General features: G+C 49.0%; 1 protein-coding gene across 1 annotated transcript in view; it reads left to right on the top strand.

Annotated features, from left to right (window-relative positions):
• Positions 1–1,006: 1,006 nt before the first annotated feature.
• Lrp4 (LDL receptor related protein 4) overlaps positions 1,007–18,719 on the top strand; it is a 53,634-nt gene continuing 35,921 nt past the window's right edge. Inside the window, 6 exon segments of the mRNA XM_038330146.1 lie at positions 1,007–1,274; positions 15,442–15,588; positions 17,239–17,355; positions 17,608–17,721; positions 17,908–18,024; positions 18,500–18,628. Of these exon segments, the coding sequence (XP_038186074.1) occupies positions 1,223–1,274; positions 15,442–15,588; positions 17,239–17,355; positions 17,608–17,721; positions 17,908–18,024; positions 18,500–18,628 (676 nt within the window). The 5' untranslated portion in view covers positions 1,007–1,222.

Here is an 18,719-nt window from a genome sequence, read left to right as displayed (position 1 = left end):
GTGTAGGCACAAAGCAACAAAACAACTTGGGAATATGAGAGGCGGCAAAATTAGCGAATAACTAACTACTCGTCTACATGGGGGAGAGGGATAGACCACAGTGATAACGTCTGGAATAGTTTACAAATTTATCTAGTAATCCAAACGTTTCATATTGCTGGAAGGCTCTCCAAACGGAAGCTGAAGGAAGGCGGGGGGGTCTTGCGGGAGTGCAACTCCTAGCACGGATTTATTTCCTTACCCCACCCCCACCCCTTCCTGGCCAGGATCAGAAAGTCAAAGATGGTGAAGAGGCTAACAACCGCTGATTTACAGACAGTGAAGAGGAACTGAGTCTGTCTGGGCCAAATCTGGACGTCTGAACTGGGGCGACAGGACCCAGACAACCTCACCTCAGGAAACGAGTAAATGAAAGGGGGAGGTCGCCGAATTATTTAGCCCTAGAACAACACTGCCCAGACCAGGGGAGGGGCTGGGGTGCAAGAAGAAAAACTTCAGAAAAGGAATTTTGACAGTGAGAACACTAGTTAAGACCTAGCAGGGCAGGGCCCCTGATGCCGTTGTTTTGTGTCAATAAAGGTCGAGAGTATTAAGCACTCACAAGCATTGCATATTTTGAGACATTACAATAAAGTCTGGAGTTTGGGCTGGTAGGGGGCCGGGGTCAAGCCCAGGCGACTTGGGTCAGCACGGGTGCTCCTCCCTGGTGTAGAACTAGAATGAACTCGGGCAGAGAGTTGCCACTAGAATAATTTTCTTTTTAAGCTGGGACATTTGAGTAGCAGTAATGGGGACAGATAAGGGGCTCTCTCCGGAAGGCTAGGAATGTTGGGGCGGCTTGAGTAGGAGCCAGGGCTAGTGAAGGAGACACTAGCGGGTGGGGTCCAGGAACCGGGGGGCGAGGGCAGAAGGCGGGAAGGGGCGGGGCCTGAGTCGGGGGCGGGACCAGGCGCGGCGGTGGTGGCGGGGGCAGAGGCGCGGGGGGCGGGGCGGTCGGGCTCGGGACACCCCCTCCGGGTCCCCTGGCGGGGCGGCTTCGGCTTCGGCAGCACTGGAGAAGGCAGCGGCCGGGTGGGCGACTTGCAGGGCGAGCCGGCCGCGCTGGACCCGGGACATTTTCCACCCCGGGGGGACCCTCAGCTGATTCTCTCAGCCCCGGCGTCCGGTTGGAGCCCGCGGGACCTCCGGGCCGGCAGGGAGCTCCGGCGGCGGCCGCAGCACCATGAGGCAGTGGTGGGGCGCGCTGCTGCTTGGCGCCCTGCTCTGCGCACACGGTAAGCTGCGTCGCAGCGCCCGCGCCGACCGGGCCACCGGGAAAGTTTGTCCCTGAGTCTGGCCCTGCAGGACTCGCCGCCCGGGAGCGGAACGGCGCAGGCTGGGGCCTGAGATCCCAAACTCGAGCTCACTTCAAGCAGTGATCCTGGCAGAGCACGCGGAGGAAAGCAAGTTTGAGGAGCTCCGGCAGCTCTTCAAGCACGAGAGGGGACAGTGGTGGAGGGACTCGTCCCCGCTGTGGTCTGGGCCGAGTGGCATACGATCCGAGACGCTAGCTCGGCTTCCTTCGTTGCTCTTTAAAGAGCTAGGTGTTGGTTCCCTTTCAGGTTAAGGCAGGGTTTCCGTGTCCCTGGTGCGTGCGAATGAATGTGTGCAAAGAAAGGGAGGCGGGGAGGATGGTCGCTAAACCCATAAATTGTAAATAGTCCTCCTTCGAGGATCTGTGGGATCCCGGGTGGATTGCAGAGAGGGGCCCAGCAGAATCTGAGTTATTTGAGCATCCAGGATTCATGGACTTGGGGAGCGGTTCCTCGGATACCAGGTTATCTCCTAGGGTCTTTGGTCATATTTGCTTGCAGCATCTCCCCTAAGTGGAGTTTTGGGTTCCCTCTCCTAGCTGCGGCCAATCAGCTTCCTGCCCCGGATCCTTCCCAAGGGAGGGGTGGGGAACAGCAATGGAAAAGAGGTTGGGGAGGAAATTTGGGAAGAAACTACTGGAAGGCTCCGGCAGATCCGTCCTGGCCTGGGTAGAGGGCGGGGTGGGGGGGCGCGTTCTTAGGGAACTTCCAAAGGCAGCTTCCTGGCCCATGCAATGGGGCCTTGGCCTCGGGGGAGTTGGGCGAATGGCAGCGGCACTGCTGCCTCATCTGCTCTTTATTAATAACGTGTTCTGTGCCCGGACGCAACTGTTGTGTCTACTTAGGACTCCAGTGGAATCTGCCTCTCTGCAGCCACTTGGGAACATAGGGTGCACCCTGTGATTTAGCAGCTGCCTCTGAGTTTGTGCCCAAAGATCAAAGATCGATCTTGGAACTACAATCATATTCACCCGCCGTCTTTTCCACGTGGGGGAGATCCAGTTTTTCCGATTCTCTCGGCTACTGGACGAGGGGGTGGGGTTCAGTAAGAGCGGTCTGCAGACCCTGGCGGTGCCCGGGTTCTTTCTTTCACTTGGAGGAGCTCGTGTGGAAAGTGCAGATTTCGGAACTTGCCTGGCAGGGTGTGGAGCTGTCTGGGCACTTGTTTTAAAGATTGTTTTAGCTCCCGAATCCAAAACAGAGTTTTGGTGTCTGTTATTTAAACTACGCGTGGGTTTTCAATGGCTTTTTCCATTTGGTGTCTAGCGCCGACGGAGTCTTTTCTCTCTGAGGAGTGGTAGCCTGGCCGACCCGCGTTCCTCTTCACGGCTCGCTCTCCCCCTCCCGGACTCTCTCCTCGAAGGTTATTTGTAGCCTCTTCGGCGTGTTGGGACAGCAGCCCTACTGGGGTAGGAATGTAACTGTTCTTCCCACCACATGGGCCCCTTAAAGGGACAGCTATGCTTTTGGGGGGTTTCCCCCTTTGGGCTGCAAGGGAAGGGGATGGAACTTTCCTCCCGGCCCCCTGGAGGAAGTTTTGAAAAAGATCAAGGGGAAATAGCTAGGCACTAGGAAAAGGGGGGTAGCGTGGGGGCTAAAACGGATACCAACAAAGCCAAAGAGGAGATTGTCGCCTTCTGCCCCAGGGAAGGGGGAGCTGGGAGGTTCCGGACTGAGTCTGGCCAAGAGGAATTCACTCCGGAGCCGCTGTCACAACTGCGAACTTTACATCTGCATGGAGGATGGGGGGTGAGAACAGGGGCAGAGAATCGCAGATTCTTAAAGCTTTCCAGAAAAAGCATTAAAGGGTTCTTGGTGGCTTGTTTAGGTTCATTTTTAAAGGAAAAAATTTAATAGAAACTTGTAAGTTGGGAGACTTCCTGTACACACGGAGTAGGCAGAGGTAGAAAAAATGGCACTTTGCAGGGCCTAACACTGAGCAGGACTTGGAGACCCATAGAAAACAGATTCACGAGTCTGCAACCGTCATCCCACCCCTATCCCCAAATCCCACTAGGATCCGTAGCCATAATCCTAGGCCCTCTAAAGAGGTGCTTCTGAAAAGCTCAAGTAGACAACCTCAGCTAGAAGTGAATTCAACACCTGACCAAAATGCTTATTTATATTCTATTAGTCCTTGGGGGTGGGGGGTTTCTAGAGCCTCTCTATTTGGTATTGGCATAGATCACGATCCACAATTCGTTCTTAAAAATTTAGAAGGATGTGGATGAAGGCTCAGTGGTTAGGAGCACTAGCCGGTCTTCTGGAGGAGCAGGGTTTCATCCCCACCACCTACTTGGCAGCTCACACTGTAACTCCAGTTCCAGGGAATCTGACACCCTCTTCTGGCCTCTTTGAGTACTTCACACATGTGGTGCATATACATATATGCAAGGCAAAACCCTACCTACACACATAAAAATAAAAAGGAGGAAAAACTAGGCATGGTGGCTTATCTCTAATGCTAGCAACTGGGAGACCGAGGCAAGAGGATTGAAGCAAGGGTGAGGCCAGTCTGGGCTACATAGTTTGAGGTCATCCCAGACTACGGAACAAGACCCTTTTCTCATAGGACAAAAAGCCTATACGTGGTAGGTGGAAGAAGCAAGAGAATTAGCAGTTCAAGGTCATCCTCAGCCACCTTGTGAGTTCAAGGCTAGCTCGGGGCTTCCTGAGACTCTGTCTCAAAAACTAAAGCTAACAACAGCAAATGCTCTAGTTTTTAAATTTTAAGATTTTTGGAAGGAAACTTAATGGTTAGTAAAAGCCACGGGTATTTTCATACTGTGAATTATGACTGGAGTGTGCAAACCACCTTGGAAGTCTTTTCTCGGTAAGTGAACCCTGGCAGTTCTGCCCAGGAGTGCTTAGGTAGATTTCAAAAAAGTTTCTGAGGATGAGTTCTGAATAATCTAGCTTGAGACTGTCTTATTTCCATGTGGTTGTTGTCATGACCATGGTTGTCATGGTACTTGAGTGACCTTGCCCTTGATCTCTTAGACTTGTGCAAGATGCTTGGCTTGTCACTGATTCTGGATTTCCTCTCCTGTCCCCTGTTGAATATCAGATGACATCTTTGCAACTGGCACCTGGTATTAAGAATAACAGGTGCAAGGGAACTAAGTCAGGCCATGTCTGACATAAGCACGTTGGGCATGCTCATCCTCTGGACCAGCAAAGAATGCAGGAGGTCACAGAGGACAGGATTCTTTGCAGCTCTTTGCGTAAGCTTTCTACAGACTAACTGCTAGTCTTTCCTGAGATGAAGGACGATAGGATGCTGCTGCTTTTTAAAGAGATAACCAGTATGGGGCTGGGGGTGATCTTGAATGAGAACAGAATAATTTCAGAGACTAAAAATGTTTCTTGTCTTATTACTGGACATACCTCAAATTTATAGGCAAGTTCTGTGTCTTTGGTCAGCTGGGTCTGTTGGCCTGCTGCTACCCACCATCTCTACATCCTTTGCTATAGTGCAGCTGTGTTTTGTCACGGATGCCTGGACATGGGACATGTGAGTTCCAGGCTGTATCCTGGTGGCCATCTTCTCTCCAACAGTGAATGTCTTTCTTTCCTTAGCCCAAGAAAGACTAGGTGCTGAGGTTTAGTTGGCAGAATCTGAGTTTGGCTCTAAAAATAGCACTGACGACTACCTACACTTGTTGCCTTCCTGAAGCCCAGAGCTAGTGTGGTCAGGCTCATCTCCGTGTCCCTAGGAGCACTGCTCGGGCTGAGCATTCCATGTAGGCATCTGGTCGTCCATTCAGCGAACATGCCCGTCAAACTCTATCACGACATACCTCCCTCAGCATTTGAGAAAGCACAGGCAGACAGGTTTCACACCTGGCAAAAACACTGGCTCTTCTTGAGCTTTGGGGGCTCTTATCCGCAAATGAAGTTACAGTGGGAGACGGCAGTAATGATAAAGTTTCACCCGTGAAAATTTCATGCTGTAAAAATTAAGAGATAATAGAATGTTCCAATTATCCAGCCTGGAGCCTGACAACTGCTATGTAGCTCTAGGCCTAGATAAATGTCAACTGTTTCTTAGTAAGATGACTTAAACGGATCAGAGATGGTTCTGGGATTTGGAATGTGGGAGCCAGATAAGTTACATTGCAGCATCTCATAGATAAAGGAGATTTGGTCCTTCATTCATTTCAGTTGGTTTCCCCCAACCGCCCTCTTTTTTTTTCTCTATGAAACAACTTGTTCTTTCTTTTTCCTTCTTGAAAACCTAGTGAAACCAAAGTGTCATTCTCTCCTTCCTCACTTCCAGAAAAGAGCTTTATTACTGGGATCCTGCTCTTGAGAGAGAGGAACTCCTTTGGGAACATCCCAGTTGAAGGGGTCAGAAGTAAGCCCTACAACTTCTCACCCAGGGTGAGAGGGGTTGCCCAAGGTCTCTTGTAGTTGGAACAGTTTAGAATCCCTCGTACTGGCCTGAGGAAGGAGTCAGGCCCCAGAGCTCTTAGAGGTAGTCATTACCCCAGTTTGGGGGCTGGGCTGTTGGGAGCATGCTTTCTTCCCTGCCACAGTCTTCAGTCAGGAGTCCTGTCAGTGTGTAAGAAACTGAGGTGGGTCTACAGCCCAGACTCATCCCCAACCTTCAGCTTCTTCACCACAAAGTTTGATCCCTGTTGTCTCTTTGTTTCTTCCTTTAAAGTTGGTGCCGGGGTTGTGATGTTTCTGGGACTGCAGAAAGTTGTAACCCAGAGCAACCGGCAAGAAAAGCTGATTCACTTAGCTTCCTGGACTTGTAGTGTCTGTTGTGCCTTTTATTTAGCAAGAAGCAAAGATCCCAGGTGCCCTTGGGCACCTCTTCCGCCCATCCGTGCAGACTTCATTCTTTCAGTGCACATAGGCACCCATTTGGGTCCTGTGATTGAGCTGATGGTCTCTCAACTATTTCTGACACCTGCTCCTCACCATTCAGGTGAGAGTGAGGAGGGAGGGGTACTTCCTAAGCCCCAGCTGGAGAAAGTCTGGCTAGGACTCATGGCAAGCCCTGACTTGGCTTATGGGAGCTCCCCCTCACCTCTGTTCAGAGCTAAGGATCAGAGCTTCCAGCCAAGCTGGAAACAAAAGACTGGGGGCAAACCTCCCGTCTGGCTGATAGGCAGCCACACAAAGGTGCTGCTACACAATTTATCACCGGAGATTTTCTGCAGTCAGGGAGCTCCAGGCTCAGGCAGTGCCTTTTGGGGGAACTGGAAGGGATCATCTCCCAATTTCTGGGTGTAAGGCCAGACAGGTATAAAATAAGGTATTAAGAGAGACACCTGATTAGCACGTGGAGTAAAGCACCTTCTGAGGTTGTCAGTGTCTCCAGGGATCACAGCTCAGTGCCTCCACTTCCTGTCAGACCTGCAGAGGGCAGGGCCTGGGGTGGGGGAGCCGCGGTGGGGGGTGATGTATGTTCCCTTCCCATGGCCCCAGCCTGTGGAACGCAGCTGCTACCATCTTGTGGACATGGTGAAGATAAGAGAAATCTGTTGGTTTGACTGCAGCATTTTAGAAACAAATGGAGATGCCAGGCTTAGCCAAAATAGGGAGGGAAGAGGCTCTCTTCCTTCTGGTTTCCCATTCCAGGTAGTTTAAGCAGGAAGTTTCTCCTTGAGGTTCAGAGAAACAGCAAAGTGGAAGACTTTAAATCGGGGTTCTCAACCTTCCTGAAGCTGCAACCCTTAGTACAGTTCCTCAACCCCAACCATAGAATTATTTTAGTTGCTTATTCATAACTGTAATTTTGCTACTGTTATGAACTGTAATGTAAATATCTGGTACTTCCAAGGGTCTTAGACAACCCCTGGGAAAGGGTTATTTGAGTTCCCCAAGAAGTTGAGACCCCCAAGTTGAGAACCACTGTTTTAGACGGTTCTTTTTAAAAGGGAGCTTCTACTTTTCTCTACTGACTCTTTTTGTGCTACAAACTGGGGCACGTGGTCTAAGAAATACAAATGTTCTCTAGGTGGTTCGTTCTGAGCATTTTGCTGTGCTGCTGATGTTCTTAGGAGGGAGGCGTTGCTATAAACTAGTAGGTTTTCTGTAATCCGATAATAGGTTTCTGAAAAGTTTCAGCACCCCAATAAGCCTCTCTGCTGACACAGTATCCAAATCAGATCAAATCAAACTGATTTAGAAAAAGTTCAGGTTTAATGGATACAACTCTCTTGGTTAGTTTTTCAGCTGCCCAGAGAGGAGATGGGAAAGGAAGACCAGAAGATCGCCTGTCTGTTCTCTGGGGGGGCAGTTTAAATACCCTGTGGGAATGGTTTGGAGAGAGATGGGGGAGGGGGCTTAGGGTGGAACTTCCAGCAGAACATTCCAGACTCTTTGGGTATATGGATGCCAGGGGTTGGGGTGATGCTTCCCCAGAACAGTTCCTCTGCCCATGCAATAAGGCAGATCAAGTCCAATTGAAAAAGCAAAAGAACAGATATATTTGAGCAAAGCAACTTCCGGGTGTGCCCCGCCAGCCCCAGAGCTTGGGAAGGGGTAGCCACGTGGCTGAACTAAAGCAGGGAGTTTATACAGCCTGTAGTGAAGGGTGAGATGTGCTATCCACAGCTGGGTTTGTGCGCAAGTATGATCAAAAGTTGATGGCTTTCAGCGCCCTCTTGGGCTACTGGCAACTTCAGGGGAGGAGCTGCTGCAGTCACCAAGAATGTAGAACTGGGCTTTTTGGTGCCTTTGTTGGAGATTCTCTGAGAGGGCCGGGATTGGAGAGAGAGGAATGGGGCTTTCTGAATCAAGCAGGACTGAGCTGGAGGTTCCAGCCGAACACCAACATGTTTTATAGATGGGAAACTGAGGCTTAGAGTGGTTTGCTGTCACATAGCCACTGAGTAACTGCATCAGGATTTGAACTAATTTGAAAATTAGCTTGATGTGTATTGATTGGTCTGTGGACCACATGATTACAGGTATCTGAGGAGGTCAGAAGTAGGTATCAGATTCCCTAGAACTGAAGTTACGGAGGTTGTTAACCACCTTGCGGGAGCTGAGAATGCAGCACTGGTCCTCTGGAAGAACAGCCAGTGCTCTTAAACACCGCACCACTCCAGCCCCCAGAACAGAATATTTTAAATCTCAGTTGTCCTGAAAGATCCAGGTTGGAAAATTTACACCTTTTTGAATTTTTTTAAAAAACAGAGCATTGTGTGTGTGTGTGTGTGTACCAGAGCATTGTGTGTGTACACCAGAGCATTGTGTGTGTACACTAGAGCACTGTGTGTATGTGTACACTAGAGCATCTTGTGTGTGTGTGTACACCAAAGCATTGTGTGTGTATACCAGAGCATTGTGTGTGTGTACACAAAAGCATTGTGTGTGTACACAAAAGCATTGTGTATGTACACCAGAGCATTGTGTGTGTGTACACCAATCATCTGTGTGTATGTGTATACACCAGAGCATTGTGTGTATGTACACCAGAGCATTGTGTGTGTGTACACCAGAGCATTGTGTGTGTATGTGTGTACACCAGAGCATTGTGTGTATGTATGTGTGTACACCAGAGCATTTTGTGTGTGTGTGTGTGTGTGTGTGTGTACACCAGAGCATTGTGTGTGGAAGCTAGAAGACAACTTGAAGTTGGCTCTCTCCTTCCACCACGTGTATCCTTGGTCTCAAACTTACTGTGTCCTCTTAGCACTTAAAATGCATAACCACGTAGCAGGCTTTTATGTGAGTGCTGGGAGCCAGACTAGTGCTTGACATCCTCCCTTACGTTTAATTTTAGGAGGCAGGATCTCTCTATATTGTCCAGACTGGCCCCGGCACCCTGGACTCATGGGATCTTGCTCTCTGTTTCCTGAGTAGCTGTGGTTACAAGTGCATGCCACTGCATCTGGCTTGTTTTGATTATTTATTTGTGCAGGGATTAAACCCAGGGCCTTGAGTATACTAGGTATTCACTCTACCACTGACCTATATCCCTCAGCTTACAGATCTGTCAGGTCATACCAGAGTGTTCTGGTGTACACCTATAACCCTAGCATTTGGAAGACTGAGGCAGGGGGATCATGAGTTCAAGACCCTATCTTAAAGACAAAACATAGTATGTAGAAGGCGTTATGCCAAGTTCCTCTCAGAAATTGAGTATTTTTTTTAAAACATGTATATGTGGTAGGAGTTCTTTTGTTGTTTTTCCTGATGGAAACCTAAGATATAAATGAACTGCTCAGGAACCAGAAGGAACAGGATTTGTACTCTGGGAAGTATTGTTTCCATGCTCTTAACATTGTATATTTCTGCCTCAGGACTTTGGGTGCTGATTATTAAAAATGTATTTTCTGGGGCTGGAGACATGACTCAGAGATTAAGAGCATTAACTGTTTTTGCAGAAGACCTAGGTTCGATTCCCAGCACCCATATGGCAGCTCACAACTGTTAGTAACTCTAGTTCCAGAAGAGTCAGTGCCCTCTTTTGTCCTCCTCAGTGTACAAGCAGGATGCATGTGCGCGCGCACACACATACACAGAAACACACAGACACACACACACACACATACATGCGCACAAAATAAATAAATAAATAAATTTTTTTTTTGTGCTTGAGTCTTTTTTGAGCTTGGATTTATTTATTTATTTTCATTTCATGTGTATTGGGTTTTTTTTTTTTTTTTGTCTTCATGAATGTCTGTGTGGGGGTGTCAGAGTCCCTGGAGATGGAGTTATAGACAGTTGTGAGCTGCCATGTGGGTGCTGGGAATTGATCCAGGTCCTTTGGAAAAGCAACTAGTGCTCTTAACTGCTGAGCCTTCTTTCCAGCCCCAATAAATAATTTTTTTAAGTATTTATTTATTATGTATACAATATTCTGTCTGTGTATATGCCTGCAGGCCAGAAGAGGGTACCAGACCCCATTACAGATGGTTGTGAGCCACCATGTGGTTGCTGGGAATTGAACTCAGGACCTTTGGAAGAGCAGACAATGCTCTTAACCTCTGAGCCATCTCTCCAGCCCCCTAAATAAATATTTTAAAAAAGAATTTATTTTCTACTTTTTAAAGTAGAAAAAAAGGAGAAAGAGAGATAGAGGAAAGAAGGAAGAAGGAAAGAAGGGAAGTAGGGAGGGAAGGAAGGAAAAAGGAAAGAAGATGCCTGAACTTTCTGAAACCCGTGATCATGTATCTAGTGTGTCCCTTTTGAGAGGATCTTCAAGGAATTGGCCAAGTAAGGCTGGCCATAAGACAGAAATGAGTCAGTTTCACAGTCTGAGAATACGGTGAGGAAGAGAGCTTCACCTTGCTAGAACCAGGAAGCTGCCTGAGGAAAGAGAAACATCAAATTTTCCTGAGTACTGGTTAGATAGAGGATTGACTCCCGCTTTGACTCCGGCTCTCACAAGACTCAAGCGTGCACTGCTCATTCGTTTCACAAACTTGCAGTGATCATCCAGTGCATCCAGCGCTGAACATGCACTGTGAGTATGGTTAGAGCTGTCTGGCACACAATCTCAACAACCCAGAGACTTAGGTCTAGTAAGTGAGCAACACAAAGGGACACACAGGGACTTCCAGCTCAGCCTGGGTCAAATATGTCCAGGTAGGACAGCATTAGAAAAGCTTACTTTTTTTTTTTTTTTTTTTTTTTTTTTTTTTTGGTTTTTTCGAGACAGGGTTTCTCTGTAGCTTTGGAGCCTGTCCTGGAACTAGCTCTTGTAGACCAGGCTGGTCTCGAACTCACAGAGATCCGCCTGCCTCTGCCTCCCGAGTGCTGGGATTAAAGGCGTGCGCCACCGCCGCCCGGCAAAAGCTTACTTCTTGACCTACCTACTGCCAACTGCTTAGCCCTGTGATGATGATGATGATGATGATGATGATGATGATGATGATGATGATAATTACTGCTACCACTATTGATGTTTGCTAGGCAAACTGTTCTCTCCTAACGCTGGTCTATAGAGTTCTTTCCAGACTCTGGGTAGATGGGGCTTGTTGGGTTCATTTCCATGTGGCTCTTCATTGCCATGCCTTTCAACGTTTTCTGTTTTGTTTGCAACGAGAATGTCCCCAGAAGTGTGCCGCCTCAGAAGCTGAAATCAGTCGAGTTGCCCCTCAGTCTGGATGTAGTTATAGACTTTCTCATTAAATAAGGTTTGTAGCCTCATCTTCCTGCCAGTGAACAGAAAAAGGCTTTGGCATCGTACAGAATGAGTAGCCTAAGAGGTGTGACTCAGCCGTAGGTGTGGATTCAGCTTGTCGGAAGCCTTGGGCTCATCTCTGTCCCTCCAAAGAAAAGGAGGCATGAGGGGCTGGGGATGCAGTTCAGCTGGTAGACTGCTCGCGAGCGTGCACAAAGCATGTTCAATCCTCAGTACCTCATACACTACATATAGTAATCCCACACCTGTAATCCCAGAATTTGGGAAGTAGAGGCAGGAGAGAACCATTTCCAAACTTCTTGGTATAGAATTGCTTTCACCCCTAGTTTATGGATGAGCAAACAGACTTTTGATTAACTAACTTCTCAAAAACGTGGGATCTCTGTTGTCTACGATGTTACAGAGCTCTGACTGGACGGTGTGTGGTTGCCTTTCCCTTTCCAAAGAAAGCACTGGGAAATGGCTAAGATAGCTAGGTTGAGGGGGCTGAGATGTAAATGGTGAGATTTTGGTTAACCTCACAAAAAAAATTCTCTAAGCCAGATGTGGAGGTTTATTCCTTTAATACCAGCATCTGTGAGGAAGAGACAGGCCGATCTCTGAGTTTGGAGCCAGTCTGGTCTACACAAAAAGTTCCAAGTCAATCAGAGCTACATAGTAAGACACAGAAGAAGGAGGAGGAGGAGAAGGAAAAGAAGAAGAGGAGGAGGCAGAGGGGGAGGAGGAGGAGGAGGCAGAGGGGGAGGAGGAGGAGGAGGAGGCAGAGGGGGAGGAGGAGGAGGAAGCAGAGGGGGAGGAGGAGGAGGAGGAGGCAGAGGGGGAGGAGGCAGAGGGGGAGGAGGAGGAGGAGGCAGAGGGGGAGGAGGAGGAAGAGGAGGAGGAGGAGGAGGAGAAGGAGAAGGAGAAGGAGAAGAAGAAGAAGAAGAAGAAGAAGAAGAAGAAGAAGAAGAAGAAGAAGAAGAAGAAGAAGAAGAAGAAGAAGAAGAAGAAGAAGAAGAAGAAGAAGAAGAAGATCAAGATCTTTAACACAGATCCCAAGAATACTGGCTTTTTGAAAGGTCATGAACACCTGGGGCAGAGTGCAGGTGACGGAAGGGCTATTGCCTAAGGCCCTGGGAGCCAGCAGAACTGCAGTTTCCACCTCCAACCATTTGTTTCCTTTCTTTGCTCTCCATTCTTAAGGGTTAAAAGCTGCCCTTTATGATCATGGCCAAGACTTGATTGAAAAGGCAGAATTTCTGGGGCAGTGGTGTCCAGAAGTCTGTCTTTTGGAATATAATGTGTCTGCTTCCTGTATGAATGTCCAAGTCAACAGTGCAGGGGTAGGGGGGGCTGAGTTGAGCCATTTCTCTGACGCACAGGCAGTTGTGCTGTCTTTAGCTATCTTATGGCTGACTGATGGAAGACCATGTTCTTGCTGTCTGCACCAGGACATCAGAACCTGTGCTATCACTTAGCCAAGTGTGGGGGCTGGGGATAAGGTTGATGGCTCTTATTTGCTTTCATATTCTCTCTTTTTAAAAATATTTATTTTCATTTTATATGTATGAATATTTTGCCTGCAGGTATGTCTGTGCACCCTGTATTTAGTGCCCAAGGTCATGAGGAGCATCGATTCCCTGGAACTGGGGCCATAGATGGCTGTGAGCCATGTGCTAGGAATTGAACCCAGACTTCTAGAAGGGTAGCCAGTGTTTTTGACTGCTGAGTCATCTTTTCATGCCTCTGTATTTGTCTCCCTTGTATGATTTCCAGGAAACTGCTCATCTTGTTCTTCCATTCCTGGTATTCAACAATTCCCAAATCAAGGCCTTCTGGGAAAATGTGACCCCATCTGCATACCTCCAATCTCTCCATGTCTACTTAATGATCATTTTCAGTGTGCCATAGCTTAAAATTCATTTATTCCACATTTATTTTTATGTCTAAATCTGGCTTTTATTTTATTCTTCTGTAACATATTAATACACTAAATGAAGCCTGGCAGTTCAGCCTGTTGATCCCAGCTACCTGGGATGCCAAAGCAAAAGGCTTTCAAGTTTAAGGCCTACCTGACCTACAGAGTAAATTCCAAGCCGGCAACTTAATGAAACCCTGAACCTTGTATCAAAATAAAAAGTGAAAAGAGATCTGGGATGTGGCTTAGTGTGTCCGGGGGGGGGGGGGGGGTAGGGGACAAATTACACAATGTCATGTACTCGATTGGTGGAATCCAGGGTCGGTTTGCTCCAAATCTTTTTTCCTTTGTGTCCCTCCATAGGTCCTTCTTCCTATCTCTCCTGTCTGGACCTCACTCCAGGTCTATCTCTGCTGCTTGCTGTACGACACTAACAATATTTCTCTACCTCTCTCAACTTGTGGGCCAGTTAATGGGGGCAGGGAGCATCCTGTGCACTGTTGGGATACTTAACTGCATCCCTGGCTTCTTCTCACCAGCTACCTGGAGGACCACTAGTCTACTGAAGGACAAATCTACTTCTCTACTACTATTGAAACCTACTAATTAAGCCTTATGTTCTCCCTGCAGCTTTTCCATGAAGGGGAGTTGTGTGTCAGGGATATCCTTGCATGGGATATTCCATGCTGCTGAGTCTAGCCAGGGTTCCCTAAAGGAGTGTTTAGACTGTGCTGAGCAAGTATTCCTAAGGTCTTGGTGAGCAATGCCCTTACTCCTCAGTTTTCTAGGAATGGAAAGGAGCAGGTTAGAGCCCTGGGCAATTGGATCTTCTGAGTTTCTCAGGGGAAGAACCCTCTGGTCTGCATTTGTAGAAAGGGGTGTTGGGCTCTAGTGAGGCCTGCCCATGAGATATGCAAAGCTGTTAGCCCTCCTAAAAGGACTCTACTTGTCTTCTGCAGGATTTTCCTGGGATAGTTAGCTCCTTACAGTAGACAGTCAAAGGAAGGCCAGGCCTCAGTTGATAACCTGGTAGGAGTGTGTGGTCCCTCACTCCAGAAATATTCATTTTGCCTATAGCTCTAGAGGCTCATACATGTCAAAGACTGATTGGCCATCCATATGTTCATCCATCCATTGCACACTAGGAAGCTCTGCCTTAACCTCACACCTTTGGAGAGCTGACCCAGTAAGGGGACAAGAGTGGCAATGTAAAGCTGACTCCTTCCCTGTCCCAGGCCAGCCTGAAGGCAGGACCCAGCTAATGGGAGGGACAGAAGAGAGCTAGAGAAGGGATGAGCAACAAGGCAGCCCCTCCTTTCAGCTGCAGCAGCCCAGCGGGTTAGATGAATAGTCTGAGGAGGGAGAGTGACCCTGGAAGAACCCTTTGTTCCAGCTGAGCCATTCACACGCCATCCCAGGGCATCCTGCTGGGTACTCTGGGGAGGGGGCACAGCAGCCAGTCATGGGACTTGGCCAGGCAGATAGTTTGATGCTCAATAGGGAAGCCCAGCTGCATGCTGCGGAGGTTGGGGGAGGTGCTGTGTCCAACGGCCTTCCTCCAGGCTGTGGTCTGTCTCACAGACCTGGAAGGCACTGACTGGGTCAGCTACTCTGTCCTGAGGTGGCTTGATCTTGTCACCCTCCTCAAAAGCAAAATCTGAGACTAGGGCTCCCAAACTTCTTACCTCCCCATGAAGAGGCTCCAGTGTTCTGATGTTCTTATCACTTGCCCTCAGTGCTTGGGGTTCAAGATGGGAGCAGATGTGTCCATTCCTCAAACGGGTTTTGGAAGAAAGCATGTAGAGCTCTTAGTAGATCCTTCTGTCCTTTGCTCCCCGTCTAAGCACAGCACCCCATGGTGACTTTGTCTCCTGGCCTTCAGAGATGTGTAAAGAACTGGGCTGACTATGAACCCAAAGTCTCAAGGTATTTTTGGAACCATGTCTGTCCTGGCAGAGGAAGTAAAGCACAATTACATTGTCCTCACATCTTGCTTGCATTGTCCCTGTGACTCTGAGTGACAAAGCCCCTGGATGAGGGAGGACAGGAGTTGACGCCCTCTGCTTCCTCTCTCTGCCCAGGCCTAGCCAGCAGCCCAGAGTGTGCTTGTGGTCGAAGCCACTTCACATGTGCAGTGAGTGCTCTCGGCGAGTGTACCTGCATCCCCGCCCAGTGGCAGTGTGACGGAGACAATGACTGCGGGGATCACAGCGATGAGGATGGGTGTAGTAAGTAGCCTCCCAGGGCTGTAGAGGTGGAGAGAGACCTGGCTCCTTCACATGCACACCTTTAACTGCTCATATTTCTATTGATGATTCATGCCTATAATCCCAGCAAAACACATTTTGAAAAACTGATAAAGGGCCAGGCATTGTGGTGCATGCCTTTGATCCTAGTACTCAGGAGGCAGACGCAGGCAGATCTCTGAATTTAAGGTCAGCCTGGTCTACAAAGTTAGTTCCAGGACAGCCAGGGCTATACACAGAAACCCTGTCTCAAAAAAACCAAAAAAGAAAAAAAAGAAAAGTTGAAAAAGGTGTAAAAGAAAATACCCTTGAAACCACAGACAGTCTTTAAATTTTTATGTGGTATACATAGATGCAGATTATTTTCTTGTTTCTTATTTTAGTATTCTATATAGTCACAATTATTAAACAAGATAGGCTTTGTAAGAAGTCTTCTATTTGGGGGGAGTGGTGAGACTGCCTAGCAGGTAAGGGTGCTTTCCACCAAGCCTGATGACTTGGTTTGGTTCCCAAGATTCACACGGTGGACAGAAAAAAGCCAACTCTAGAAAATTATTCTCTGATCTCTCCACGAGCACTGTGGCTTCTAAGCCCTCTTACCACAATGATAATAAACTCTAAAAATAAGGTAGAGAGCTATTGAAGAAGCCCCCTGATGTTGGCACACATGCATCTATCTGCCTTAGTAAGTGTCTATGAACCACACTCACATAAAAGACTGGCTGAGGCTGTGGGCCAGTAGTGGAGCTACATGCCCTGCACGTGTGAGGTTCTAGATTCAACCCTCTCCCCACACTGGGGGAAGAAAGCCTTGTATTCTATTTCAGTTTGCCTTCCCTCCTGCATAGTCACAGACAGACAGTGGGCCAGGGTGTCCTGTTTTGGATATATATAAATCTCACTATTAAGCCAGTTGTCTGGCTTTAGAGGTACGTGTCTGGCCCATAGCATCTATGTCTGATGGCGACTAATTAGTCTAATGGGAATGAAGCTACAACCTGGACCTCATTAACCCTAAACAGCTCAGCTAATTGTGACAGTAATAAAAGCTTCCCTTTCATGTAGCACTTTATCTCAAAAGCCCTCTGTGAGCTGAGTGCAATTACCCCCTTGTATGGTCAAATACTCCTCAGGTAGGGCAGACGACTTGGTCCTCACGGTACTAATGACTTCTAGAAGTGGAACCCGGAAGTGTCAGTCATCCTTTAATAAGAGGAAAGCAGGGGGAAAGTGTCCCTCCTGGAGTCTTTTAGGCAAGGTCTCATGTAGTTCAGGCTAACCTCACAGTTGATCTGTAGTGGAGGGTGGAGGGTGACCTTGAGCTTCTGATCCTCTGCCTCTACCTCCCAAGTGTTGGAATTACACGTGTTCACCTCCACCCTAGCTTCATGAGGTACTGGTGATCAAACCCAGGGCTCCATGCATGTTAGGCCACACTCTGCCAACCAAGCTAGAACCACAGCCCTGCTTTTCTCTCTTCGCCGTCTTAGAGTAGAGGCCTCTGTTGCTCTCCCATTCCCTCTGCCTCTCCCTCTTCCTAGCTGCAGTTTCTTGGGGCAGGGGCAGGGGCAGGACAGTGCATCCTGGTCCCACCTGCCCACCTGACCCACGTTTGCGTTCTCTTGAACCCAGTGCTGCCCACCTGCTCACCTCTGGACTTCCACTGTGACAATGGCAAGTGCATCCGCCGCTCCTGGGTGTGTGATGGGGACAATGACTGTGAAGATGACTCTGACGAGCAGGACTGTCGTGAGTGTTGGAAGGGGCCAGGAGAATTCTATGGGCTCTGTTGGGAAAGGATTTCCTGTCAGAAGTATGTCCCTGGCCCCTGAGTCCTTGGGTCTTCAGCTTTTGTTCTGTCCTTCTCCCTCCTCTCTTGGTCACCTCTTTGGGCGTCTGGGGGCAGCACTGGGACTGTTGACTGCCCCAGAAGGCTTTATTGAGGGGCTTGCAGGCACTGTGCTTTCTGTCCACAGCAGCCTGATTCCTCTGTGCCCACAGCCCCCCGGGAGTGTGAGGAGGACGAGTTCCCCTGCCAGAACGGCTACTGCATCCGGAGTCTGTGGCACTGTGATGGTGACAATGACTGTGGGGACAACAGTGATGAGCAGTGTGGTGAGTGGTGGGAGACCGAAGTGGGAGTGGCTATGGGAGGAGCCCATGCTACCTCACCTGAAGTTCCAGGGATTTGTGCAGCTGAAGGAAGGCAGGAGGGCAGAGCAGTCTATGCCATCGGGGACATGGACCTCCCCTTGCCACCAAAGTAGATTCTGTGGGACTCCTGTCTCATTGCATCCCTAGACATGCGCAAGTGCTCAGACAAGGAATTCCGCTGCAGTGATGGGAGCTGCATTGCTGAGCATTGGTACTGCGATGGTGACACGGACTGCAAAGATGGCTCGGATGAAGAGAGCTGCCGTGAGTGCTCCTACACCTGATGCTGCTGGGCCGGGACGGTGACTAAGGGCTCTGTCTCCCGGATGACGGTTGACTGGGTTGGTTGTGCGCAGTGAGCAGGTCAGGAAGTTTGTGCTCTAAAGGACTGATGCTCGGAGTTGAGGGTGTGACTCATATATGTGCTTGCTTAGCATGCACGAAGCCCTGGGTTCTGTCCTCAGCACTGTATAAACTGGATGGGCATAGTGGTATACACGTGTGTATAATCCTAGCAGGCAGGAGGTGGAGGCAGAAGGATCAAGGTTTCAAGGTTCTCTTTGTTTGAGGCCAGCCTGGGAAGATACATAAGCCCCGAGCTAGCATAGCAGCAGTTATGGAGGGTTGACTTTCTGGTCCACCAGCATGTGGACATCTGTAGGACCATCACAGATGTCCCTGTGAAGAGTCAGGACCCTGTCCCCAGTCACTAGGGCCTGAGGGCTGCTCTCCCTTCCAGCCTCAGCAGTGCCCTCTCCTCCTTGCAACCTGGAGGAGTTCCAGTGCGCCTATGGCCGCTGCATCCTGGACATATACCACTGTGATGGCGACGATGACTGTGGAGACTGGTCGGACGAGTCTGACTGCTGTGAGTGCTCTGGCTAGCGGGAGGAGGGGCAGCTGCCTGCCTGCAGGGCACAGGTGCCCCAGGCACTGAGGGGAGTAGGTCTCTGGGACAG

The sequence above is a fragment of the Arvicola amphibius genome, chromosome 5 (genome assembly GCF_903992535.2).
Source record: "Arvicola amphibius chromosome 5, mArvAmp1.2, whole genome shotgun sequence".
Lineage (NCBI taxonomy): Eukaryota > Metazoa > Chordata > Mammalia > Rodentia > Cricetidae > Arvicola > Arvicola amphibius.
Note: the sequence above shows the minus strand (reverse complement) of the source record. Positions and strands in the feature narration are given on the sequence as shown.